At 39.7% G+C, this 26581-nt stretch overlaps 1 protein-coding gene and 2 pseudogenes across 2 annotated transcripts in view; 1 reads left to right on the top strand and 2 right to left on the bottom strand.

The window, feature by feature from the left end:
• Positions 1-648: 648 nt before the first annotated feature.
• The window catches only part of Cnot6 (CCR4-NOT transcription complex subunit 6), a 50347-nt gene continuing 24414 nt past the window's right edge, over positions 649-26581 (top strand). For both annotated transcript variants that reach the window (XM_057774527.1, XM_057774526.1), the window contains exons 1-2: positions 649-1037; positions 14587-14700. In XM_057774527.1, coding sequence (XP_057630510.1) covers positions 14589-14700 — 112 coding nt within the window. In that variant the 5' untranslated portion in view covers positions 649-1037; positions 14587-14588. The remainder of the gene's footprint in view (positions 1038-14586; positions 14701-26581) is intronic.
• Positions 16866-26439, bottom strand: LOC130878562 (protein BEX3-like; annotated as a pseudogene).
• Positions 24304-24785, bottom strand: LOC130877334 (40S ribosomal protein S10-like; annotated as a pseudogene).

Below are 26581 nucleotides of genomic sequence, written 5' to 3'. Positions count from 1 at the left end.
ATCATTAATCAGCCCATTTCTTTCCCGGTTTACCTGCAACCACAGTTTGCCCAGGATGGATAGACTGTGTTAGCCTTTGAATGCGGCTTTGGTTCCTAACTTAAACTAGGATTCTATAAAAACAAAACAAAACAAACAAAAACTGCCTGCTAATTAATTTTTTTCTGCATAGTTAGGACAGGAACAATTGGTCACCTATTCAAGATTGAACGTTTTTTTCTCTGGCCAGATCAAGATACTGGATAGGTTAAAAGTCTGTGAGAGTTTATCTGTGCTTCCAAGTGACTGACAGGCCAAAGAAAAGAAAAGTGAATGAAGAGAAGGAAAACATCAAGGGAAAAGTGGAGATAAAGGTGAACGAGATGAGAGCAGCTGAAAGGCGGAGGAAGAGGAGGAGACCGGAGGCATGGAGAAGGCTAGGCGCAAAGAGAGCGGGAAGAGAGGCAGGGAGGGCGGGCAGGAGCGCGCTGGCCCGGCTCATTGCTCCGCCACGCGGGGGGAACGGAGACCGGGCTTGAGCGACGGCCCGCGAAGAGCCACCCCTCCCGACGCGGAATGGTCGCGCCCAGTAGTATCAGCCAATGGGAAGCCAGGATGTTGGCGAGGCGGCGGTGAGCGGGGCGCTCGCTGGCTGGGGTGGGAGGGGGACGGCGGCCGCCGCCATGATGCTTGTTTGCTTTCAATGAAAACGAGGGGGGCGCGGAAGAGGAGGCGTCGGCGTCGGTGGCGGCGGCGTCGACGGCGCGGAGGCGAAGGCGGCGGCGGGCGCGGCGAAGAGGGCGAGGCCGGGGGTCGAGAGGGCGGCAGAGCGTAGCGGCGGCTCGTGGGGTCCGGGCGGCCGAGGCGGGCGGCTGAGGAGCGGCGCCTGAGGAGGGGGAAACAAAGAGCGGCGGCTGAGGCGGCTGAGGAGCGGCGGCGGCGGCGGCGCTGCAGCAGCGGGCGGGACTGGTATGGTGGTTTCACAGGGCAGACCCCGCTGCACTCACCGGGAGGAGCAGGCGGCGGCAGCGGCGGAGGAAGGCGGCGCGGCTCGAGAGGTGAGCGCGGCCGGCTTAGCCGAGTCCCGCCGAGGCTCTGTTGCCTGCGCTCTCTCCCATCCCCCGGGGGGTGGGGGGGTTCGTGCCCTGGGGACCCCGAGCGCGCAGTCACACACAACTTAGTAGTGCTCGGAGAGACGTCTGTCGCTCCCCCTTCTTGACACCCAGCGGTCGCGATCCCGTTGGTGCCCGGGCCGCGCCCCCGCGCGGAGTCCCGGGGATTCGGTCGGGTGTGTGTGTGTTGGGGGGGGGGAGTGTTGATTGACGGCAGGGCGACGGCGTCTGGAGGGGCGGTGGCGTGAGCCCCAGCTTCTCGGACCCCCGGTTCTGGTCACGCGCGCCCGGAGACGAGCTGGTGTCCCGGGACTCGGGGCGAAGATCGGTGGCAACTTTAGTGAAGTGGCCGTGTGGGGTGGCGCTCTGTGCGGCGTGGAACTTGGCACTCCGTGGACAAACTTAGCGCTCACCGTTCCCCCCCCCCCCCCGAGTGTTGGAAAGTCAGTTTAAGGCTGATATTTTCTTGTTAGTGTGGAGCGGATTACGTGGCCAAAGAAGTAATTCTCAGATGTCGAGATTATCAGGACTTGGCGTACTAATTCCTCGAAGAAAATTTCCATGGTTTAACCAAAAAGCTAAACTAGCCTTTTCATATTTCAGCAACAGTGGTTATTTTCTTTGGTAACTCCCCCCCCCCCCCGACTCTTTCTATTGACATGATCTTTAGAGGCTGTTCCGAAGCAACTGTAATCTTTGCTTTTAACTGCAAGTGACCAAATTGCGAGCGTCGTCTTGTTACCGAGTTGAATAGTCTGCTCGAATTTGCGTTCAGGCAGACCTGTTTTGCGGGTAGACTGCCTGTGTTTGGGATTTTCCCCTTGGGAGAAGAGCGGGGCTATACATTAAGCGAAAACCAATTCGGTGTGTAATAGAACCACTTCCCACACTTGCCTAGCCTTCTTCACCGTTCCACAACAGTTCTGTAGGCTAGTCAAAAGATTGTGAAAGCATAGTTTGCTGTTTGTAATTGCTTTTGAATTTGATGCTTTCTAGAATAAATTTTAGAGTTAAAATTACATGGAACTTGTGGTCTAGTTTAATTCTCTTAAGATGCCACAAGGAAACTGAACCCTAGAAAGAATACGGTGATTCAACCAAGATATTAGTTATGAGGATAAACATCAGGCTTTGTGTGTTCATGATATTAAGTAAGTATTAGTTTTTAGAGAAGGAAGTGTTTTAACCAATAGTTATTATTTAAGGTAGGTAGATCATTGTGGCTGTTTCTCACTAGGTGGACAAGGTGCTTGCTAACCTGGACAAAAAGTATGTGACAAAAAGACATTTTCTTGTGTGACTGGTGATATCTCCTTGGAAGTCAGTACTTGTGTAACTTAAATGTGTCTGGTTGCTGGGAATTTTCAGGGTTTTTTTGTTTTGTTTTTGATTGAACAAAGGTTGGAGTACAGAACTTGGTTCTGACTACAAATAAATACTATACATGCAGTTTTTTTTTTATACATGCAGTTTTAACTAGTATTTTGGTTAATGTTTCGACATCCCACTGTACCCATGTTAACTTAAAAAAAAGTCAGGACTCTAAGTCCCTGCTGTCCTGACACTTAGAAATCCTCCTGTCTGCCTCTGGAGGGCTAGGATTAAAGGTGTGCAGCACTTTGACTAAGTTTTTCTTATAGTGCAGTCCAGGAAGGTAATATATATATAAGATACTGGAATAAATGTTTGAGGTAGCTTATAGTTGTGTTCTTGGTCCTTGTGTGGTGAGAGCTCAGTATCTTCAATACATTTGCAGCCCTCTGCTAAGTGCAAGATCCACTGGTTAGGAACCTCTGGCTTAAATCTTCTGTCACTTTGAGAATGCCCACATATATTCACTTACCTGGTGTGAATTTTTTGAAACCTTATAGCTTCTGCAAAATCTTTTGTTGATTTACATTTCTCCTTAATTGTACCCATTATCAGGCTATGGATGTAGCTATGTTACAATGAAATATGATTAATAAACACTAGTAAGTTAAGTGCTGACTAAACCCAAGTATAATCTGACTATATATTCATAGCATATGTGCATTTGAGCACAGTGGAATGCAATGGAGTTTGGTGTTTGAATAAGTACTTAAAGAAGAAAAGAATATTGCTTGAATCTAAGATGGAGGCTGGTTCAGGCTGCCTTCATTTTACCCTCTGGGCTTTACTTTTATTTTGTCCATTTATATTTTTCTGTTAAGCTGCACATCAAGGAGTAGCATATGATGGTCCTGAGGTAGACGATGAGAATTCAGAGGTGACCGAATTCAGTTTCTGCCTTCCTGTCCTGCGTAGGAGTAATGGGTGCACAAAGTGCTTCAAGGAACAGAAGAAAGATTAAATTTACGGAGGGTGTGGTGCCAGTTTAAAAAAAGTAACACTGACTAGAAGCTTGCCAGGTTGGAGATGGGGATCATTCTAAACAAAGGGAACAGTGAGTGTACTCAGGTATCAGGTTTGAGGGTAAGGCCAGTGGTAAGATGTTACTGAACAGTGGAGTGACTTGAGAGCAGCTTTACAAAGGTATGTCTAGCCTGGATTGTGAAGGGCTATGCTTGCTAAGCTAAAAGTTTGTTCCTTTCTCCTGTAGCAAAGGAGGGTCTAATTTTTTTTTTTTTTAAAGCTAGGGACAGAGTGATTTAAAGGTCACTGGGCATCAGTGTGGGGAATAGAAGCAGCAAGTAAAATTCAAATCATACTTGAAATAATACTGAATTTGTAACTAAGTGTGTTTTTTGACTTAGATGTGGTGTCTGTGGCTCCTTTTGTAATGGGCTTGAAGACTGCCCAATTGCTCTACAATAAAGGGCCTTGTAAAATCAGAATGGCAGTGTTTTGGAAAACGTTAAAAAATAGTCAAAATTGTGAAAGCCCTAAAATGGTACACAGGAAACTTCAGGTTTGTCAACTTTACTTCTTAGAGGCTCAGGCAGGCTAGAGAACTTAAATGGAACAGACAACCCTGTGCTCAACTGGAAAATCAAAACAATCAAGCTGTTGTTAGGATATAATAAATATTTGTGGGTTTTTTTGGGGAAAGACAAGAGTTTTTGTTAAAATTCCTGAAAGTAGAATATTGAGACAGAAGCCTTAGACTTTTTTTTTTCCTTTGGTTTGGTTATTCTAGAGAGTTTCCAGGCTGGCCTTGAACTCAGAGACCCACCTGCCTCTGCCTCCTGAGTGCTGGGATTTAAGATATGTGCCACCATTGCCCAGTCATAGAACTCTTAATAAAGCTGTTGTTACAGGTTTTGTATGGAAATCACAGGACTTGGGAGGAAGTGGAATTGGGGTATAAAACCCAAAACTTTAAAAAAACAGGAACATGATAAGACTGGTATAGGAATGATAGGATAAAAGGGTAGATTATTGAATCTTTTAAACTAAAAAACAACTATTAATCTCATATTTTACATTGGTATGAATTTTTGTATATTAATAGAAATTTAAGATTATGCTGTGTATATGTTTCTACTCTTGTTTACGGTATTGTACTCTACAGCTCATTTAAAAATGTAATGTATAGTTCTAGTTCTTAAAAGCTTTATTACAAACTATTTAGGATAATTAAGAAATACAGGTTAGCAGTTAGTCATCAAATTTGTAGTCATGTTAGATATGTTTTTAAGGTCAAACATATTTTAGATAGACAGATGGTCTTTAAATTCTTGAGAGACCTACAGAATATTTTTTAATAACATAAGGCTTTTTATAACAGTGAGACATGTCTGTTCCTGATAGCACCAGTCCACTTCAGAAAAGAATGGTGGGCATCAAAAAACCTCAATGTGGAGTTTGCATTCATTTGTGGCAAAGTTAGCCGCTGGACAAAGAAACTGCATTTGCCTTGACTACTGACAGTATGCTGTCCAAATTTGGACAAACGAGACATAAAGGCAACTGCCGTACTTTGCTATGACAAGGTGAGACAGTTCTTCAAAATTCCTGCATCATAGAAGAGTCTGTTAGATATTTTAGGCCTGCAGGCTGAAGATGGGTACCCTAACGTTGTAGAGGAATCCTGGGGTGACTGTCCAGGTAGCCAAATGTCTCTGTTGATTCTTAGTTTTAGAAGTTGGCTTGCTCTGCACCTCCTGTTTACCCAGGTAATATTATATCCTTCTTGGATCTTTGATGGGGTTGAAGACTGGATAGTTGTAGTTACAGTTTTCCTTAGTCATAATAGAAAGTAATAAATTAGGTACAAAATTTTGGACTCATCAAGAGAGGATAGTCTAATGGAATAGTTTCTCTGAATTTGCAAAATACAAATGGACTGGACATTGTGAATGTAATTCTTACCTGATGATTGTTACTGTATATAGTTTTACTGTGTTAGAATTAAAACCCTTTCCATTTTATTTAGACAAAAGGGAAATATTGCAGAATATTTGTTTATACTGTGTGAAGATTGTGTCATTGTGATTAGCTTAATAAAGAGCTAAATGACCAATAGCTAGGCAGGAGAAAATAGGCAGAGAGAGGAACTCAGGATGAATCTAGACTCAGGGAGAGACACCAGCAAGACCCTGAAGAAGTTGGACATACAGTACAGAGTAAAAGTAACCAAGCCATATAGCACAACATAGATTAATAGAAGCAGGTTAACTTAAGTTATAAGAGCTAGTTGGGAGCTGGGCGATGGTGGCGCACGCCTTGAATCCCAGCACTCGGGAGGCAGAGGCAGGCGGATCTCTGTGAGTTCGAGCCCAGCCTGTCTACAAGAGCTAGTTCCAGAACAGGCTCCAAGGCTACAGAGAAACCCTGTCTCGAAAAACCAAAAAAAAAAAAAAAAAAAAAAAAAAAAAAAAAAAAGCTAGTTGGGGAAAAGCCTAAGCAGCTTTCATAATAAGTCTCGTGTTGTTGCTGGTGGCCCAAAGGAAAGTCGAACTACAATGGTAGCATTTTTTTCATGTTAAATGATTAAGAAGTAGATAAATATTATAATAACTGGTATTTAAAAGCCACCTGGTTTGTTTGTGTGGCTGTACATCCACAGAATTGCTGCTTGTAAGTTACTCTGAATTGCTAGGAGAGCCTGAAAGCTGTGACACCAGAATGAATAGGTGTGGTACAAACACAGGGAGGAGCCGACTTGCTAGTTAGTCTTGCATATTTTTGTACAGCTCAGTTTCACCTGGGGCAGTTTTCAGTCTTTGTCTAGTGGGTTTTTTTGTTTGTTTGTTTGTTTTTATTCAACAGATAAAATAGCACATAAACAAGCGAGAAATTTGCAGTGTGCTCAAATTGTTCAGTATTAAGTCAGTCATGTTGGAATAAATTCACATTTTTCCAAATAAGTGTTATATATTTGAAAGTAGTATTATTCGTTTCAATGGGTTTTTATTAGTGCAGAGAGAAAGAAAAATGAAAATAAATGTATGAAGTTATATGATAATTAAAAGTATATAAAACAGTTTGTGTGTCCTTAGGAAGACACACAAATCTAATTTTGCCTGGGAACTTGGAAGGAGTTACTTCAAAGATCTTTGGGCTGCAGTTAGAAGATGAGTAAGGGTGATCAGGCTGAATAGGGTATTTCAGAGAAAGCATCAACGTGTCCACAACCTGGACTATGCAGCATAGGTTGCCAGAATAAGAGCTAGGAGTAGAAGTCAGTAACAGCCTAGGCTGCTTTTCTTAGTGTTAGAACATCTTCCTGTATATGGTGGGAACCCACTGATTTGGGGTGGAGATATGTCGCGTGTGACTTACTTAGGAAGTAGGTAGTAAAAATAGGGAGATTGGATGAAAGGGATAAGGATATTGGGACTAGAGAGTTCATTTAGGTCTTAATGAGAGGATATGAGCATCAGCATAGAGGATAGAAAAGCTAGCGTACTGTATAATTTGAAAGTACTAGACTTAGTGATAGATAAGCAGTGAGCTGTGGTTCAAAAATTAACTTTACTGGAAAAAGATTTTGTCTCAGGTTCAGTGAGAGTCAAATAAAATGTTGTTTGGGGGCAGTCACAAAGATGATACCTAGAATGGATGAAGGTAGGAGGAGAGTAGATCAAAGAAATAAATCTGAGACTGTACAAATGACTCAGATAAGAGCTGAAGGGCTTAAGGCAGAATTGATGAGAAATTTGTTAGAATTGGAGTCTGAAATACTCACTTTTGTCTTAGAAAACTTTTAGTGTTCCACTGAGTACGACTCCTGCATGAGGTTTCTTATCTGTTAAGTATGTGATGGAAATTTGCCCAGAAAGAACAAATGTGATACTTTTTTTTTCTCCCAAGGCTGTCTCAGCTTCCTGGTTCTTTTTCCTCTACCTCTCTAGTGCTGGGAATACAGGCTTTCAGCACTACATGGGGCAGTATGATGACTTTGAGAATCTAGGTGATGCATAACTAAGTTGAGGTTATAAAGTAAGTTAGGACTGTCTTCCAAGACATCATCTTAATTTATAGAATACAACTAATATATATTAAAACAAGGTAAATGTTTTTTCTTTTTTTACTCTCATACAATATATCCTCCTGCAGCCTTTCCTCCCTCTACTGCTCTCAGTTGTCTCCCCCATCCCTCACCTTCTCCTCAGAAAAGAGCAGGCCATCTAGAGACATTAACTGAACAAGGCATAACTAGATGCAATAAGACTAGACACACCCTCGTGTCAAGGTTGGATGAGGCAGCCCAGGAGGAGGAAAAGCGTTCTAAGAGCAGGCAAAAGAGTCAGATAACTCCACTTGCAGGAGTTCCACAAAAAGCCCAAGCTAAACAAGCATAGCATGTATGCAGAGGACCTAGTGCAGACCCATGCAGGCTCCGTGGTTGCTGCTTCAGTCTCTGTTAGCCCCTATGAGCCCTGCTTAATTGATTTGTGAACCATGTTCTCTTGGTGTCCTAAATTCCACTGGCCCCTACAATCCTTCCTCACCCTCTTCTCCTGGGTTCCCTGAGCTCCACCTATCATTTGGGTATGGGTCTCAACATCTGCTAGAGGAATCCTTCTCTCTGATGACGATTGGGCTAGGTACCAATCTGGTCTTCTAGCAGGCATGGTCTGTGGACAAGATAAATAGTTTAAGGCATGTGGTAGGCCTGATGTCATGCCATAATTTTAATGCAGAATTCCATATTATTTCCATCTTAAAAAATAGTATTTGCCAAATTCTTGCATTTTTGTGACATTTTAAAATTGTTTATGTGTCTTAGGAGAAACAACACAACAAATTAGTCTTCATTTTTACCTAAAAATTCTTAAATGTACCTATGAATGAGTTATCTCTTTGTGTTATATTCCAAAAGAAATTAATTTGGGTTGTAGGGTTTATAGCTTCAGAGTAGTGGCTTGGTGACTTTTTGTAATAATGAAAAGTGGGAAGTTTTCTTTTGATAAACAGTAATTTACTTTATTTCTATTTTGCACTATCAGTGTTTTGGGCTTGTTGTACAGTTCAGTGGTAGAGTGCTTGCATAGCATGCACAAGACTTAGCTTCCATTCCGCAGCACTGTTACTGTTTCCATAAAAATTACTATTTCCCTACTTCTCCCATTGAAAATATAGTTTAGGACTCAGTTCTGTTCATCTATATTGAAATTTGTAAACTAATATTGAGTTCTCTTCCCACTGTAAGATAAAAGGCTATATATAGTATATTTGGTATAGGATTATTGGAAACATGAGTTATTGTATTCTATTGTCTTATGACACTATTAATTTCCAGATGGTCTTTGGAAGATGAATAAATCTTGAGACTGTTCATTGTGGTGGACTTCTTTAATCTCAGCGTTTGGGAGGCAGAGTCAAATGGATCTCTGAGAGCTCAAGGCAATCTGGTCTGCATATTGAAGGTCCAGGCCAGCTAGGGCTATATAGTGAGAATCTGCCTACAAACAAATAGGCCTGGGGAGCACTTGCTGTTCTTAGAGAGGACTAGGGTTTGGTTCCTAGCATCCATATAGTAGCTCACAACTACCTATATATAGCTCCAGTTTGAGGGGATCCAGCAACTCCTTTTTTCTGTAGGCACTTTTGTATACACATAAAATGAAAACGAATCTTTAGGGATGTTTTTTGAAGGACATTCAACAGAACGTTATTATTGTTTTGTCTAATCTTGTTTGGTGAGTGTATTCATGCTTCTATGTTGTGGGAAAACAGTGTGGTCCACCAGTTAGCCTTAAAGATAATAGCCTAGAGTTTCAATGTGCAGATGACAGAACTAATATTTTGGAGGCAAAAGTAGAGCATATCTGAAGCATGTTATTTTGTTTGCTGGCTCTGTCAAAAAGTTTAAAAAAAAAAGTATTGGGACAGAAGTGGGAAAGATAGGGTAGCATACATCTTTAATCCCAGCACTTAAGAGGCAAAGACAGGCCGATCTCTGAGTTGGAGGACAGCTTGGTCTACAAAGTGAGTTCCAGGACAGCCAGGGCTACACAGAGAAATCTAGTCTCAAAAAACCACCACCACCACAAACAGAGAGTGGCGGCGAGGGGGGGGGGGGATTCTGAATGATAACCTACGGAGTTTGAGTTTATTTTTTATGAGATATGGAAATTTTTTTCTCTTTTTCAGTGCATAAGGTAGAATCCATAGCTTTGTGTATGCTAAGTAGGCACTCTTCCATAGAGCTACATTTCCATTCCAACAGATCAGAAAAAGGAGTAGAGGGGGTGCCGTAGATTCTTAGTTTAAAACTCACATAGGATCAGAAGTTAACTCTAGTTAAGCTTTGCCATTTTAGAGTCAGAAGTATGTGTGATGAAGGATGGCTCTTTAATGTAGTATAATTAGATAGAACTCAGCTGTAGGAAGAATGATTGAGTGGTTTATAGGCCACTCATAATTCATATCATCTAGAAGAAATAAAGCAATAAAAATAAATGGCTAGAGTATGATTATATTGCTGTAACATTTTTGTTTTTCTTTGTAGGTTAAAGCTTTCTCGTTTATTTTTCATTTCTAGTACCTGACTCTGCTTGACACTAAAATTTCTCAGCAGATATTTCATGAATGGATGGCTGTATATAGAACTTTCACTTAAGAAAGCTTAGTTTAGCCGGGCGGTGGTGGCGCACGCCTTTAATCCCAGCACTCGGGAGGCAGAGGCAGGCGGATCTCTGTGAGTTCTAGGCCAGCTTGGTCTACAAGAGCTAGTGCCAGGATAGGCTCCAAAGGTACAGAGAAACCCTATCTCGAAAAACTTTAAAAAAAAAAAAAAGCTTAGTTTATCTGTATCAAATTGTTTTTGGACTTTTGTAAAAATTTATTTCTGGGCCACAGGGAAAAAATAAATCTTATTGCTCTTGAGGTATCATCTGGTCAGATCCTTTCGTTTTCAGTCAAGGTAAACATTCATAGTTTATCACATTACGTCACCTGAGGCCTAGTTCTCTGCTGTTATGATTGACAAGGAAGTGGGTAACAGTTTATTTCTCTGCTGAACATTTTTCTAGTTTATGCTCTAAAAGTAGCCCATGGTGTTATTATCTTAGCATTCTTTTTAGTGCTAATGGTTTTAACCTAGCTTATATTCCTTGCCTAAATAGTGTTCATTAGGAGTTACAAAATTGCTATATCTTGTACATTATAGAATTGACTTTTAATTCTTTCATTTGATTTCTTAGCTGTTTTGTCTATCCAAAGCAGGGTTTTCTATGTTACCTTGGCTTTTTTTTTTTTTTTTTTTTTTTTTGGTTTTTCGAGACAGGGTTTCTCTGTGGTTTTGGAGCCTGTCCTGGAACTAGCTCTTGTAGACCAGGCTGGTCTCGAACTCACAGAGGAGTTACAGACAGTTGTGAGCCACCATCAGGGTACTGGGAATTGAGCCCTGGTCCTCTGAAAGAACAGACGGGGATCTTAAACTTTGAACCATCTCTTTACTAGCCACAAAATCAGGCTCTGTTAGTTGTCATTCTTTTGTAAAGTAGCGCTTTCCTTTAGCTGAGGTTTGATTCCTCTGAATGCCCTTCATTTCTGAAAGGATAACTAGATAAGCTTCTCTCTCTCTTTTTAAATTACTGTTTTTATTGAGCTATATATTTTTCTCTGCTCTCCTCCCTTCCTCCCCATTCTCCTTCTACTGTCTTCCATGATCCCCGTCCTCCCAATTTACTCAGAAGATCTTGTTTTATCTACTTCCCGTGTAGATTAGATCCATGTCTCTCTTAGGGTCTTCTTTGTTGTCTAGGTTCTCTGGGGTTGTGAATTGTAGGCTGGTTTTTCTTTGCTTTATGTGTAAAAGCCACTTATGAGTGCATACATATTATATTTATCTTTCTGGGTCTAGGTTACCTCACTCAGTATGATGTTTTCTAGACCCACCCATTTGTCCACAGATTTCAAGGTGTTATTATTTTTTCCATCGTGTAAAATGTACCACATTTTCTTTATCCATTCTTCTGTTGAGGGGCATTTTGGTTGTTTCTAGGTTCTGGCTATTGCAAATAATGCTGTTATAAACATAGTTGAGCACATGTCCTTGTGGTACAACTAAGCATTCTTTAGGTATATACCCAAAAGTGGTATTGCTGGGTCTCGAGGTAGGTTGTTTCCTAATTTTCTAAGAAAACACTATACTGATTTCCAAAGTGGCTGTACCAGTTTGCACTTCCATCAGCAATGCAGGAGTTTTTCCTTTACCCCACAACCTCTCCAGCATAAGTTGTCACCAGTGTTTTTGATTTTGGCCATTCTTACAGGTGTGAGATGGAATCTCGGAGTGGTTTTGATTTGCATGTCTCTGATGGCTAAGGATGTTAAACATTTTCTTAAGTGTCTTAGCCATTTCAGATTTGTCTGTTGAGAGTTCTCTTTTCAAGTCTGTACCTCATTTTAAGAAAGCGTATTCAACAAATAGTGCAGGCATAACTGGATATCAACATGTAGAAAAATGAAAATAGATCCATATCTTTTGCCATGCACAAAACTCAAGTCCAAATGAATCAAAGACTTCAACATAAATCTTTTTTTTTTTTTTTTCCCCAAGACAGGGTTTCTCTGTGGCTTTTGGAGCCTGTCCTGGAACTAGCTCTTGTAGACCAGGCTGGTCTCGAACTCACAGAGATCCGCCTGCCTCTGCCTCCCAAGTGCTGGGATTAAAGGCGTGCGCCACCACCGCCCGGCCTCAACATAAATCTAACCACACTGAACCTCATAGAAGAGAAAGTAAGTATACTTGAACACATTGGCACAGGAGACCACTTCCTAAATATAACTCCAGTAGCACAGACACTGAGAGCAACAATTAATAAATGGGACCTTCTGAAACTGAGGAGCTTCAGTAAAGCAAAGGACAGGCATGGTCAACAGGACAAAACGACAGCCCCAGAATGGGAAAAGATCTTCACCAACCCCACATTGGACAAGGGGCTGATCTCCAAAATATACAAAGAACCCAAGAAACTGGTCATCAAAAGAACAAATAATCCAATAAGCCTTTCTCTTTAGGTTATCAGCTCTCTGTTTTTCTACATCAAAGTGACTAGTTTGCATACTGGTCTCTGCTACTTGCTCTCTTCTGCTCTCTCCTTCTTGCTTTGATGGTTATTGTAGTAGTATCTCTGCTATTATTTCATCTTCTACATTACGCTTTTCTGTAGGACATGTAGCATCATGTTAATCCCTCTTATTTTAGCATTCTTTCTTTGAGGTACTCATATTTTATTGATTGTGCTTTAGTCTATTATAATTGTGTTTTTTCTTAACTAAATTATCACTATGATCAGTGAAATAGTTCCTTTAGATTTTGCTTTTTGGCACTGAAAGATATACTAGATTTATGTTTATTTCTTGTATCATATTTACAACTATCTTTTGTTGTTAGTACTTTATTTTTCTGAAGTTTCATTTTTCTCTGGTCATTATTACTTCAAAAATAATAAGTGGAAAATTACTGAAGTAAGCATAAACTCATAAGTTTTAGTTCACAAGCCATTTCAATAGCATGCTTAATACTTGTGCTTTCCCACACCCAAGAAATGAATCATGCAGCCAGGCGGTGGTGGCGTACGCCTTTAATCCCAGCGCTCAGGAGGCAGAGGCAGGTGGATCTCTGTGAGTTTGAGGCCAGCCTGGTCTACAAAAGCTAGTTCCAGGACAGGCTCCAAAGCTACAGAGAAACCCTGTCTCAAAAAACTTAAAAAAAGAAAGAAAAAAAGAAAGAAAGAGAAATGAATCATGCATGCCTTTATCCCATGAATTCATATTGTATATATTACCAGCCCCTTAATCATTTGCTCTGGCATATTAGATGAATTATGAAAGTACCACAATAACTAGTGTTCAAGTAATTCTTATTTTACTCGGTGTCCCCAAGACACTAGATACTAGCAATTTGGTGGATACACTGAAGAGAAGTGTAAGCGGCTTATCTAGAGTATAGAAGTTTACCCCATATATAGTGGAGTTTATTCTAAGATTCTCAGTGGATGCATAAGACTCTAATGATACCAAATCCTGTGTATATTGTATGATTACTCTTCATACACATTTATGTTTAATTTCTAAATCTTAAGCATGATGGATTAATAACAGATTAATGAACTTGCTTTTCTTAAGTTGAGAACTTTTATAAGTCAAATAAAACACTTTGCTATATCTCTTTGCTTACTAAATTCTGAGCATCACTGTTGTTGCTTCTTGGGATATTAGTAAACAAGATACTTAAATATAGGCACTATGATACCGTGACAATATATTCTTTTTTTTTTTAATATTTATTTATTTATTATGTATACAATATTCTGTCTGTGTGTACGCCTGCAGGCCAGAAGAGGGCATCAGATCTCATTACAGATGGTTGTGAGCCACCATGTGGTTGCCGGGAATTGAACTCAGGACCTTTGGAAGAGCAGGCAATGCTCTTAACCTCTGAGCCATCTCTCCAGCCCCCGTGACAATATATTCTAAATAACTGCTAAGGGACTAATGAACAGCCAGTGTATACAGTGTGGACATACTGTGTAAAAGCATGATTCCCTGGGTCCCACTTGGTAGAAGGAGAGAGTGTTTTCTGCAGATTTCCCTTTGACCTCTACATGTATGGCACCTGCAGTTTATATTGATTCAGTTGTAGTTACTCATGTGATGTTTAGATTTTCTTATTTTTGGCCAGTGGAACCCTTTTCAAGCTAACAGTATGTTTTCTTCAACTATCTCATCTTTATTATCTTTCTGGATTTAATCAGCTGTATCCTGGCTCTAAAAAATCGCTATTTCTAGCCTGGCAGGTGGTAGTGCATGCCTTTAACCTCAGTACTTAGGAGGCAGAGGCAGGTGTATTTCTGTGAGTTCAAGGCCAGCCTGGTCTATAAGAGCTAGTTCTAGGATAGGCTCCAAAACTACAGAGAAACCGTGTCTCGAAAAACAAAAAACAAACAAAAAAAGTTGCCATTTCTACATGTAATTCCTAGTTCCTTTTGGTAACAAATTGTATTTAATGAATGATCCTAATATAGGTGTCTGCTTTTTAAAAAAATGATACTTTTATATATTTGGTTCTTCAGTATGTACTGATCCATTTCTTTTCTTCATTTTTTTTTAACAGGCATGCCCAAAGAAAAATACGAGCCCCCTGACCCTCGGAGGATGTACACAATTATGTCCTCTGAGGAAGCAGCAAATGGAAAGAAATCACATTGGGTAGAGCTTGAAATAAGTGGTAAGACATGGAAACATGGATTTATGTATAGAAATTAAAAATTTGGTGGAAAGTTAGGTTTTCTAATACTAATATATAAAAACAACACATTTGAATCAGAATTTAAATCTCATTGACTGCCCATTACTTACTTCTACTTGTGTATGCTCTTCCTCTCACTTCCTTAAGATGTCATAAACTCTAAGGATAGGGACTGTAGATTTTAGGGTTTTTATTAATATGTTCACTTTGTTGTTTTGGTATGTAACAGGTAAGCTTGTATTTGGAAGCAGTCTAGTTGAAGTCTTAATGTTGAGACTGTTTTCTTTTTTTTGTTGTTGTTTATTTATTGTGTACAACATCCTGCTTCCCACACACCAGAAGAGGGCGCCAGATCTCATCACAGATGGTTGTGAGCCATCATGTGGTTGCTGGGAATTGAACTCAGGACCTCTGGAAGAGCAGTCAGTGCTCTTAACCTCTGAGCCATCTCTCCAGCCCGAGACTGTTTTCATAGAGATGATTTAGCTTAAGTTTTCTCTTTTTCTTTTCCAAGACAGGGTTTCTCTGTGTGGCCCTAACTGTCCTAGAACTTGTTTTGTAGGCCAGACTGATCTCTACTCACAGAGATCCGTCTGCGTTTGCCTCCCAAGTGCTGTGACTAAAGGCGTGAGCCACCACCACCTGGCTGGCATAAGTTTCTTAAGAGACTGTATTTAAAAGTTCTGTAGGAAATTGGAGAGATGGCCCCATGGTTCCTAGTACGTGCTGCTTTTCCAGAGGACTACAGTTTGTTTGCCAGCACTCATATCAGGATCATACCAGTCCATCCTTGTAGTTTTTAATTATGTTTATTTAATTATAGAATAGCTCCTCTACTCTCTTTATCTAATATCTTTCTTTATTTACAGGTTCCTCCTTCAGATTTTCTTTTTCTTGCAGTTTATGTGTTGACAATCAAGCATTTTGTTTTCCCAGCCTATATTTTTTAGGTTGCATAGTCAAAATGAAGCTCAGTATGTTCTTCGTTTTGAGTATTTTCTACAGATGGGCGCATGGGTCCAGAGTCTAGAACAGACCTGGGGTTTAAGCTTTTGGACAGGATTTAAGGTGCTATTTCATAGGTGTCGTGCAGATGGTGCGGTACCTTTCCTTCAGGAGCAATGTTAGGACCCGAAAGCTTTCCTATTGCCGTTTTTTGGCCAAAGCCATTAATTCTTTGAGGATTTGCAGTATGGATTCTTTTCTATAATTTTTTCATTAGCTGAAATATATTTATAAAAAGTGACATTCTTCTGTTTACCTTTTATTGCCTGATTGTCCTAGTTAAGGTTTCTATTGCTGTGAAGAGACACCATGACCACAACAGCTCTTATAAAGGAAAGTATTTAGTCGAGGTTTAGTCTACACTCAGGTAGACATAGTGCTGGCGAGGTTCCTGGCTTGGGCATTTGAAACCCAAAACTGACCCCTCCTCCTCCATCAAGGCCATACTTCCTAATGCCACTCCCTAAACACTATGCTTAGGGCGTCTATGGGGTCATTCTCATTCAAACCACCACACTGATAAACATTTTGTATAGGAAGGAAAGCTATCTGTCTTTTCATAGGTATGTATGCCAGAGGTTGGTGGTAGGTGTCTGCTCAGTTGTTCTCCACCTTAGTTTTTGAGGCTTTGTCTTTAGCTGAAAAACTTCCCAGCAAAACTGAATCTAAGTCTGTAGTTTCTATGTTCCTGCCTATAACAGTCTTCTCCCATAGGTAACATCTTTTATCAGTGATACATTTATTACAATTAGTAAGTTGACACATCATCATTCAAAGCCTGTAGTTTACGTTAGGGTTTCCTGTGGTGTTCTGCATAATGGTACAGAGGGTATAGAGCAGAAGTTCTCAACCTGTGGGTTGGGGCCCCTTTGGGGTCATATTCCAGATATTTACGTTATGATTTATAACAGTAGCAAAATTAGTTATAAAGTAATGAAACTTTTTTTTTGCTGTTTACTTTATTTACTTTGTTTTTTCTTTGCAAATGGGCAGTACTGTACTGTTGACAGAAACTTACATAGAGTGGGAAGGCAATCTCCAGTTAGAAACTCGCAACACAAGACTCACCACAAACATATCAGTAAAGGCATGTCAGGAGAATGCAAGGAAAAAGAATCCATTGGGATCACAGTATGATCTTATAGAAAATGGTAGAAGTCAAGGCATAAGCAGAATTCATCATGATGTTTATGGTGATTAAGAGGTCCCCGTAAGACTATGGGGATCAACTGTAGCTCCCTAAGTTTCCCCTGATTTCTCTCATCTCTTCCATGAACATTTTCATATGATCTCCCTCTGCACCCAACACATCATTAATCTGCCTATTGGGTATGACTCATCAGAAGTTAGGGGCAGGTCGACCAGCCTGTCCTCTGGTTCTGGTTGTTTACAACAGGCTGGAGGCCATAACCTCCTCCCTAAGGATAGTCTTCCTGTCAGTTCTGCAGGGGCTGCTCCATTTCTTCATTTTTCTGGATCTCTGCCTTGCCACATAGACCTCTCAATTCTCACTGCAAGATGCATTGCCCCAGCTCTCAGCAGACCTGCTCTGCTCGGTCAGGGCCTGATGCTAGCCCGCTGTGCACAGGGAAGCATGGAGCTGGTGGCCAGAAGCAAGTCTCAATGAAATAATTGTATGGTTGGGGGTCACCACAACATGAGGAATTGTTTTAAAGGATTGCAGCATTTGGAAGGTTGAGAGCCACCATTATAGTATTACACAGAATAGTTTTTCTTCTCAAGAAATTCTGTTTCAGAATATTCATTCTCCCATGCCTGGCAATCATATTTCTGTTCTCATAGGTGCGTCTTTTTTGTGAAGGTGGAATAATTGGAATCATACAGTATGTATTCTTTTCAGATCAGCTGTTTTCACTGAATCCTGTGCCTTTCGTGACTCGGTTTCATTTTACTTAGCCCTGCATAATGCCACACTATCTGGAAGTACCATCATCTCTTGCTTACTCATGTCCTAAAGAACATCTTGGGTTCTTGCATGTTTTGACATTTTTACATATTGCTACTCCAAACATCTGCCTGTGGATTTTGCTAAGGACAAAGAAGCTCATATGCTAAGAGTATGCTTGGTTTTTACGAGAAACTACTCAAGTGTTTTCTGAAGTGCAGCTGTGTACTGTGTTTCCACCAGAGCGAACAAAAATTTCTATTTTACAGTCTCTTTAGGATTTCTTGTCCTCAGTGCTTTGAGTTTGGCCATCGTGATGGTGTGTGTTGGTTATCTCCTTTTAAATTCAGTTTCTTAATGACATGTAGTATTGTCTTTTCATATGCTTGTCATTGATGTTTTCTTTGATAAAGTATCTGTTCAGATCTTTTGACCATTTTAAATAAGTTTTTTTCCTTTGTTGTTTAACTTTTAATAGATCTCTATATAGCATAAATAACAGCTCTGTTGTGGTTTAAATGCGAAATGTCCGCCTTTAGGTTGCTGTGTTTAAATACTAGCTGATGGTGTGAGAGTTCTGTAGGCTTTAGGAGGTGGAGTCTTGGAGGAAGTGGGTCATTGGGGAAGGGCCTTGAGGCTATATCTGTCTTGGTTCCATTTTCTGTTCATTCTGTTTTCCTGAAAGTTGATGCTGTATTTTCTGCTTTCTACCTTCCTTGTCTTTCCTGCTGTGCTGAAATGGAGGCCCTAGAATACTGATTCTCAAGTTGTGGGTTGTGACTCCTTTAACAAATCTCTATCTCCAAAAATATTCACATTATGATTCATAACAGTAGCAAAATTACAGTTACGAAGTAGCAGCCAATCAATTTTTGTTGTAGAGAGGCCTCTTGCTTGTTCCCAGCCGCCCAGACTCCTGAAATAATCACACAGAAACTATATTATTTGCAATACTGTTTGGCCAATAGCTTAAGCATATTGTTAGCTAGCTCTTACATCTAGAATTAATCCATTTCCATTATTTTATATTTTACCACAAGGTTCGTGGCATACTGGCAAGGTTCCAACATGTTTGTCTCCAGCGGCAGCTCCATGGCTTCTCCAACTCTACCTTCTTTCTTCTAGCATTCAGTTTAGGTCGGTCCCCCCCCTCCCCCCCCGCCTCCCCAGATCTACTCGGCCCTATCAGGCCAAGCCAGTTTATTAACCAATGATATTCACAGCATGTAGAGGGGGAAAGGAAAGTTTTAACTTTAATATAGTAAAATTACATATAACAAAACAGGTATCAATTAAGAATTACAGTTACAACATTTATTCTACTTTTTCTTTTATCATAACTAAGGAAAACTATAATTATAACTATATATTCTTAACTCTATCAAAGACTCCAGAAGGATATAATATTACCTAAGTAACAGAAAGTGCATTGAAAGCAACTTCCAAATCTCTAGAATTGACAAAGACATCTCGCTACCTGGACATTCATTCACCCAAAGTTTTTCTGTATTATTGGGGCATCCATCTTCAGCCCACAGGCCCATACTATCCAGCAGACTTTTCCATGAAGCATAAAATTTCAGACAGTTTTGCCTATATTGGCAGTTTGTAAGTAGCCCCACCAGAGACAGATGCCGGATGGAACTTTACCTGGTAAACCACAGCCATCTGGCAATGCAGTTTAGTAGAAATAGGTTAAATTAAGATGTTAGCCAATAAGAAACTAGAGCTAATGGTCCAAGCAGTGATTTAATTAATACAGTTTCTGTGTGGTTATTTTGGGATCTGGGCAACCGGGAAATGAACAAGCGGCCTCCTACAACGAATTTTATGGCTGGGATCACCACAACATGAAGAACTGTATTAAAGGTTCATAGCATTAGGGAGGTTGAGAGCCATTGGGTAGAACAATGAGCCAGAACAAGCCCATTCTTCCCTTATAATGCTTTGTCAGCAACAATAACTAATACAGTCTTTAATCAGATGTCTTTCCCACTCTTGTGTTTTCACTTTGGAGATGAAGTCCAGGGCCTCATGCACGTTAAGCGTGTTCTTCTCCAGAACTACATCTCCCAGATGTGCCCTTTTATAAATAGCTTCTTTCAGTCTATGGCTTATCTTCTCCATAGTCAAGGGCAGACTTTTTTTTATTTAAATGTTTTTCTTTTCTTTCCTTTCCTTTCTTTTTTTTTTTTTTTTTTTTTTTTTGGTATTACATTGAGTCTGTATATTAAGTTGAGAAGAACTGACATTTTTGGCAATATTCAGTTTTCCTAGCCGTGAACGTGGACTGTCTTTTTACTTATTCATTCTTACTTGATATCTTTTTATGGAATTTCATACTTTTCCTCATTTTGTATCTCTCCTTTTTTTTTTTTCATAGTGCACATGTAAATGGTGTTTTTACTTTGAATTCCATTATTCGTTGCTGGCATATCAAACAGACTGACTTTAAGTCTTCCTTTATGATTTTTAAATTTTACTCTTGTATTCTAGTTCTAAGCCTCATTATATGTTGGTAGTTTCATTACATGAGAAATAATAAGTTGTTTTTGCCCACCTAGGTTTTCTAGTGTTCTTCAGTTTTATAAAGGCAAATTTCTGTTTCTTTTCTCCTTCTAACTGAAATACTTGTAATGAAAGTAGTGATAGGTTTTTTTTTTTTTTTTTTTCAGATTCTGGGTCATTTTGTTTTGCTGTTTTGAAAGGTTTTAGCTGGAGGAAGAATTCTTCGTTAATGGATTGTATTCTTCAATAAGGCTCACCTTTGCCTCTTGTTTATGTCGTTTTTCTTAAGTCTACTACAATCATTCCTATCATTGCTTCTGTTATGCTGTTATGTATGTCCATTTTATGAAACAATTTTTAAGAGATTTTTGTCATTGGTTTTAAGTACCATGATTATAATGTGTTTTTGTAGTGTTCCCCACACATACACACTTCTTTGGTGATTAGATTTTGTTAAACTTCTTAGATCTGTGGGTTTACAATTTATATTGTCAGATAATTTTGTTCTGCTTTCTTCCCTGTCCATTTAGGAGTGTGTGGTTAGTTGCATTTTAGCTTACTTAAATTGTCTTTTATATTGGTTAGGCTTAATTTACTGTTACCTTTATTGTATTATTATTTTTTTTAATTTTGAACTAGTTTTCATTTCTATACCCTTAATTTCATTAATTTTATTGCAGTGTCATCTAATATTTTCATCACTAGAGGTTATGGGAATTTCTTTTCCTTGCCTTTACATTTACATCTTTCTCTTTTCAAAGCATATATCAAATATAACTATTATCTTTTTATTATCTTTGGAACTGTTTCCGTTTGAGGTTGGTTAAAGTCATTTTGTTTCTTCTTGTTTGCATGCTTTTATAATTTTTGTTTGAATATACAAAGTACAGAGGTCTATTTCTTGAGTTCTGGATAATTTTATATTCTTAGAAATACTCTTGAGCTTTGTTCTGAGAGTTAAATATCTTGGAAACCGTTTGATTTCCTTGAAGCTTGCTTTTAAGTAGTACTTTCCTAAGTATTCTCTGGCTAATAGGTTTTCCGTTCTGGCTGGTGGAAAATCAAATCAAATCATTGAGATCCCAAGCATTGCTTTCTCTGTTCTTATCAGTTTTTCTCTGCTCTCCTCTTCATGTTAGGGTTATTTCGTGCATGAAAACTTTCTTCACATCTTATGTAGCTCTCTATTTAGCGCTCCATTCTGTGAATGTTACCTGCCTTGACCTCTCCCGACTCCAGCTTCATCTCAACTTAAATAGACCATCAGACTCTGCCTGGGTTCTGTCCTGTTGCATGTTTTCAGGACACTGGGTAGAAGGCTGAAACAGTTATTTGAGCTGACTTTATTTTCCACCTTTAACTGCTGCCGTGCTGCCTAGTGCCCACCATCTGGAAATGTCCCCTTCCTTCTGAGCCTCTTAGAGGTTTTGGTCTATTGTTTTTCTTTTCCTTGCAGTTTTCAGTTCTTTGATAGTTGCTGGAAATGGAAATTTCATGACCTTTTTTTCTTTAGGAGTAAATCTACTTGTTTATTTTTCAGCTATTATGGAGGGGTGGGTGACCTTAATCTAATCAGGGACTGATCTGACTTGAACCAGATTTCACTGGTTGTGAGCACCTCTGCCTGTTGTTAGATCATCCCTCTTCCATTTATAGCTCCCAGCTGGAATTTTGGTTTAACATGCTCTTCTTCCTCAGGTTTCAGAGTTCCCCTTCTTGAATATATAAGATAGCTTAGATTCTGTTTGGCCTCGGCATCTGCTTTCAGTTTACTTTTCAGCTGCTGTTGGTGATTCTGCAACTGGTACTCTTGGAGCGTGTCCCCCTTCATACCTGTCTATGCTTCCCTGTCTCCAGGTTTCCTGTCATATCTTTGCTGCCTTTGTTTTCCCCAGTACAACAGTTGGCCAACAGCAGTGTTGTTGAACAAACAGGTGCTTTAAACTTAGTTTTATTTATTTTTAAATTTCATATAATACATTTTAATCCTACTCACTCTCCACCCCAACTCCTACCAGATCTTTTCCTACCTCCCTGCCTGTCCAACTTCATGTTCTCTTTCTTTCTCTTAGCAAACAAACAAATAAAAGACATGGAGTCCAGTTTGTATTGGCCAATTACTTCTGAATGTGAGATATGTCCTGGAGTGTAGTTAATATTTCAAGTGTCAGCTCCATTGATGAAAACTGACTTTTCCCTTACATAGCAGCAATCAAATGCCAATAGCTTCTTGACTGGGGGGTGGTACTTTTTGCCCACCACAAACAAACTCTTGTCACAGGAATCTTAAATTAGATGTGTATAAAAAATTCTGCCTTAAGATGTCAACTTTCATATCTCTTTTGTACCCATTTTAATGGGGGGGGGAACTGTGATTATCTACTTTTGAGATGCACCTGTAGTGTTCAACAGCTGTGTTTGTTCCAGGCCTTTTTGAGATGTACCAGTGTAGGGCAGAAGGAATTGCACTAAGCAAAACTATATGCAGTGAACTTCCAGGAGATACAGGCTTGGCTCTGAACTTAGTGGCACTTACTGAAAAGATTTTTGAAGCGGGTGCTTTGCCTTTAGGCCACACATTAGTTTTTATCTGTGACACTGTAACATTTGAGTTTATTGAGAAAGCTTTATTCAGATTTACTTTTCTGTGAAGAATAACATACTATGACTAAAATATTGAATCAATAACTTTATGATTTTTAAAACTATTATATGAAGCTCTTTTGATAAGGATTAAGTATAACTTAAGAATAAGTCAGACTAAAGTGGGAGAGGAAGAAACTCTAAGTAGAGACAGCAGATGCTGAGTGGTGGTTTTAAATCGTCACTCACTTGTTAGAAATTATTTATATGCCATTCATTCATTTCTTTCTGAGCTGATGAGTAGGCAGTTAAATATAAAGATTTCCAGAACTTTACAAACTGTAGGAGTTCCTGACATGATAGTTATGAAACTGTGATACATAGAGAACACAAATGCTTGAAGTGTTATCTTTGAGAAGGTTTTACTAGCTTGGCATGATTAAGGAAAGCTTCTGAGATGATGATATAAGCCAAATAGAACTGAGATAAGGGAACTTTAGGAAGGGAAACACAAAAATATTTTTTAAAAAGAGCACAGCGAAGCCAGATAGCTAGCCCTGCCCCTCACTGGCCTTGTGAGAACTGGCCTGTGTGGCAGGAGAGATGTAATCACAGGAGAGCTAGTTCCATCCCTACCTAGCCTGCTTCCAGAGTGATTCAGGCATGGAACAGTTGGCCCTGGCCCTCACTTTGGCAGGGGGCAGTCCTAGTAGATGCCCGTTGACCAACTCAGCTACACCCAGGCCCACATCCAGGGTTTTGAGTTGGCCTACCCCATGTATGGCCTGCTAGAGTACATGAAGGGACTGGTCCTGGAACCATAGCTACAGGATCTCCATGACAGCAGGATATCTGAGAGGAGTTTGAGTGAGGTATTGATAGTGTTTAAACCAGAACCTTTGAAGAACAAGGCCAATAACTCACTGCAAGAATATTTGCAAGTAAACCTTTTTGGATAAAATGGTACTGTGTGACACATTGCAGCTCCCAATGCCACTACAGCAGATGAATATGCGATAGGATGGGAGGAAAGAAGGAGCAATGTTTTGTGAGTTTTGTTTTTTGTTTTTGAGGGAGGGCGCTACAAGGGTAGAGGTAGACATGGAGGCATTAGGAAATAAGTGGGATTGGGGTACATGATACGAAATTCCCAAAGAATCAATAAAAAACTTTTGTTAAATTTTAAAAAGTACACAGCAGGGCTGGAAAGATGGCTCAGAGGTTAAGAGTATTGGCTCTTCTTCTAGAGGTCCTGAGTTCAATTCCCAACAACCACATGGTGGCTCACAACCATCTGTAATGAGATCTGGTGCCCTCATCTGGCCTGCAGGCATACATGCAATCAGAACACTGTATACTTAATAAATTAATAAGTCTTTACAACAAAAAAGCGAACAGCAAAAGTCTGTTTTCCATTATTTCTCTCTGCATGTTTCTTTGCATCCCTCTAGAGTTGCTTTGTGCAAACACATAAACGAGTTATTCTATTCCTCTTTTTTAATTAAAATGATATATCTGTAGATCTGTATTTTGAGTGGGTTTTTCTTTCAAGTTTATTAAGCACATCACAGTCTCCAGCTTCACTGAGGTGGCTGGCCATGTTTACAACCAAAGCCGCCTCTAAACTGGAATTCAGCTGCTGAGCCAGTCCCAGCCTCAGCTTTCTTTTTCAGCCCCAGAGGACACACAGCATTCCTTCTGTCAATATCTCTGCAGTTCACTCACCCTCCAGAACCCCTAGGCTGATGCCTGCCAGTTTTAAGATGGGGGCAGGGCAGGGCAAGGTGTCAGGCATGATCACCGGATGTAGGTGGGGGTAATTTCAGAGATATTGGATACCCTTGTTCATAAGGTAGCAGTAGAAATGTCTCCAGGCAAACTGCTCCTTTACCTAGCCTTTAGACTTGAGAGGCTTAGTGGCCTTCATTACTTGAAGGTTGGGCACATTCTTGTCTAATAGCTCAGGATGTTTGGGCATATGCACATCTTTTTTGGCAACCATCACTTCTTCCTTAAAAAGGAGTTCATAGATGACAAACCAGTTCTTCTTAGGAATCAACATCTCAGAGGCTACAGGGTTCGAGGCAGAGTCTGGAAAGGAACAAGAAGAGACTTTGTGTTTTTCGAGACTGGGTTTCTCTGCATAGCCCTGGCTGTCCTGGAAATCACTCTGTAGACCAGACTGGCCTCAAGCTCACAGATATCTGCCTGCATCTGCTTCCCGAGTGCTGGGATTAAAGGTGTGTGCCATTGCCACATGGCAACAATGGGCTATTTTATATTGTTCCTAATATCTATAGTCAAAGGTATATCCATTTGTAGTTTTGACATGTGATATTTTGAAGTTTTTTTTTTTTAATTTACAAGGAACAGTATCATCCTGGAGATTTTTTTGTTATGATCATATATAAATTAAGATGGTTATGATGATTTTCTTATGTTTTCTCCATTAGTTTTACATACTTATTATACCTACTAGTTAGTTTACCTTTTTGTTTGTGTGATAAATAAGGTCCTACTTTATTGTTATATGCACAAACATACATTTGGTTAATATATGCATTCTATATGCTAACAGGAATGTTCTTTGTCAATGCTATGAACTTTTTCTTTTTTTCTAAATCTTTGTAGATCTGTGGGTTAGTTAAAGCGCTTTGATTTCTTGATAGGTTCACTCTGCCTAGTCCTTTAGGATTGTTTGCAGGCAGACCTTACTGAACTGCTGTGAATGTGTGCATTAGGTAACTTCTTGTCTGCTTCTCACATATCTGAATGACTGATTTAGTGTTTGTGGGGGAATCAAAGCAATACTAAACCAAGAAACAGTAAAGATCAACTGTAATTCTTGTTTCTTCTAGAATGTCAGTTAGATGTTTAATTTATTTTTTCCAGAATCTTTATAAATGTATAGTTTAGTTATTTGGATTTCTTGGTAGGTTCATTAATTATGCACATAGTCTCTTAGTAGCTTGCTAATCACCACTGTCTAATTTCAGGGAACAATAATTCTTTCTGTCTCCTGATATTTAGCAATAAAATATTCTGGGAACTTTAGAATGAAGTCACTTAGTTGAATGTGGCTCTTAACTGACTTAGGAGTACATTTTTCACTTAGAGAAATGTTCTTGGATCAAAGTAGTCATAGTTTTACCAAAGTGTAATTCACATGCAGAAATTGGCATGCATGGGGTGGGGGGCGCTTGACTGGATAAATGTCTTGGTGACATACTGCTCTTGCATGTCCTCTTACAGAGGACCCCAAGTGAGTTCCTAGCATCCACATCAGGTGGTTCAAAAATAACTGTAACTGCAATTCCTTGGGATTGCATGCCTACACAGCACAGAGTCCCACTCACACACAATTAAAAATAAGTTTTTTAAATCAGCATGTATATATTGTAATAATGTGTATTCTGACCTGTAGGTATGCTTTTTAGTGAGTGTATCCATCATTCCTGAGAATCTGTGATCCTTTGTTTCTCTGCCATTTTTGCATTTCTTCTCTCATTTCTATACTAGATTTGTGTTTTATAGAATTTATGTAAATGACACCAAGATTGTTTTTGTTTTTCTGGTAGGCATGTTTTCTTGTAGTCTTGGTTGTTCTTGAATTTGATATGTAGTCAAGGATGACTTTAATTTTTTTTTATCTTTCTGTCCCTGTGTCCTTCATTCTGGGACCAGCCACATGCATACATGTTATATACCTGGTATATGTTAGCACTGGTAATCAAACCCAGGACTGCATGTATGCCTGGCAAGCACTCTGCCAACTGAAGTGAATCCTCACTTCCAGTGTGTTCTTTTGTTTTGACTTGTTCTTTCTCTAGTTACTCATACTTAATTTGGGGTTCGTTT

This window comes from Chionomys nivalis, chromosome 7 (genome assembly GCF_950005125.1).
Source record: "Chionomys nivalis chromosome 7, mChiNiv1.1, whole genome shotgun sequence".
NCBI classification, from domain to species: domain Eukaryota; kingdom Metazoa; phylum Chordata; class Mammalia; order Rodentia; family Cricetidae; genus Chionomys; species Chionomys nivalis.
This window is presented reverse-complemented; position numbering and strand designations above follow the sequence as displayed.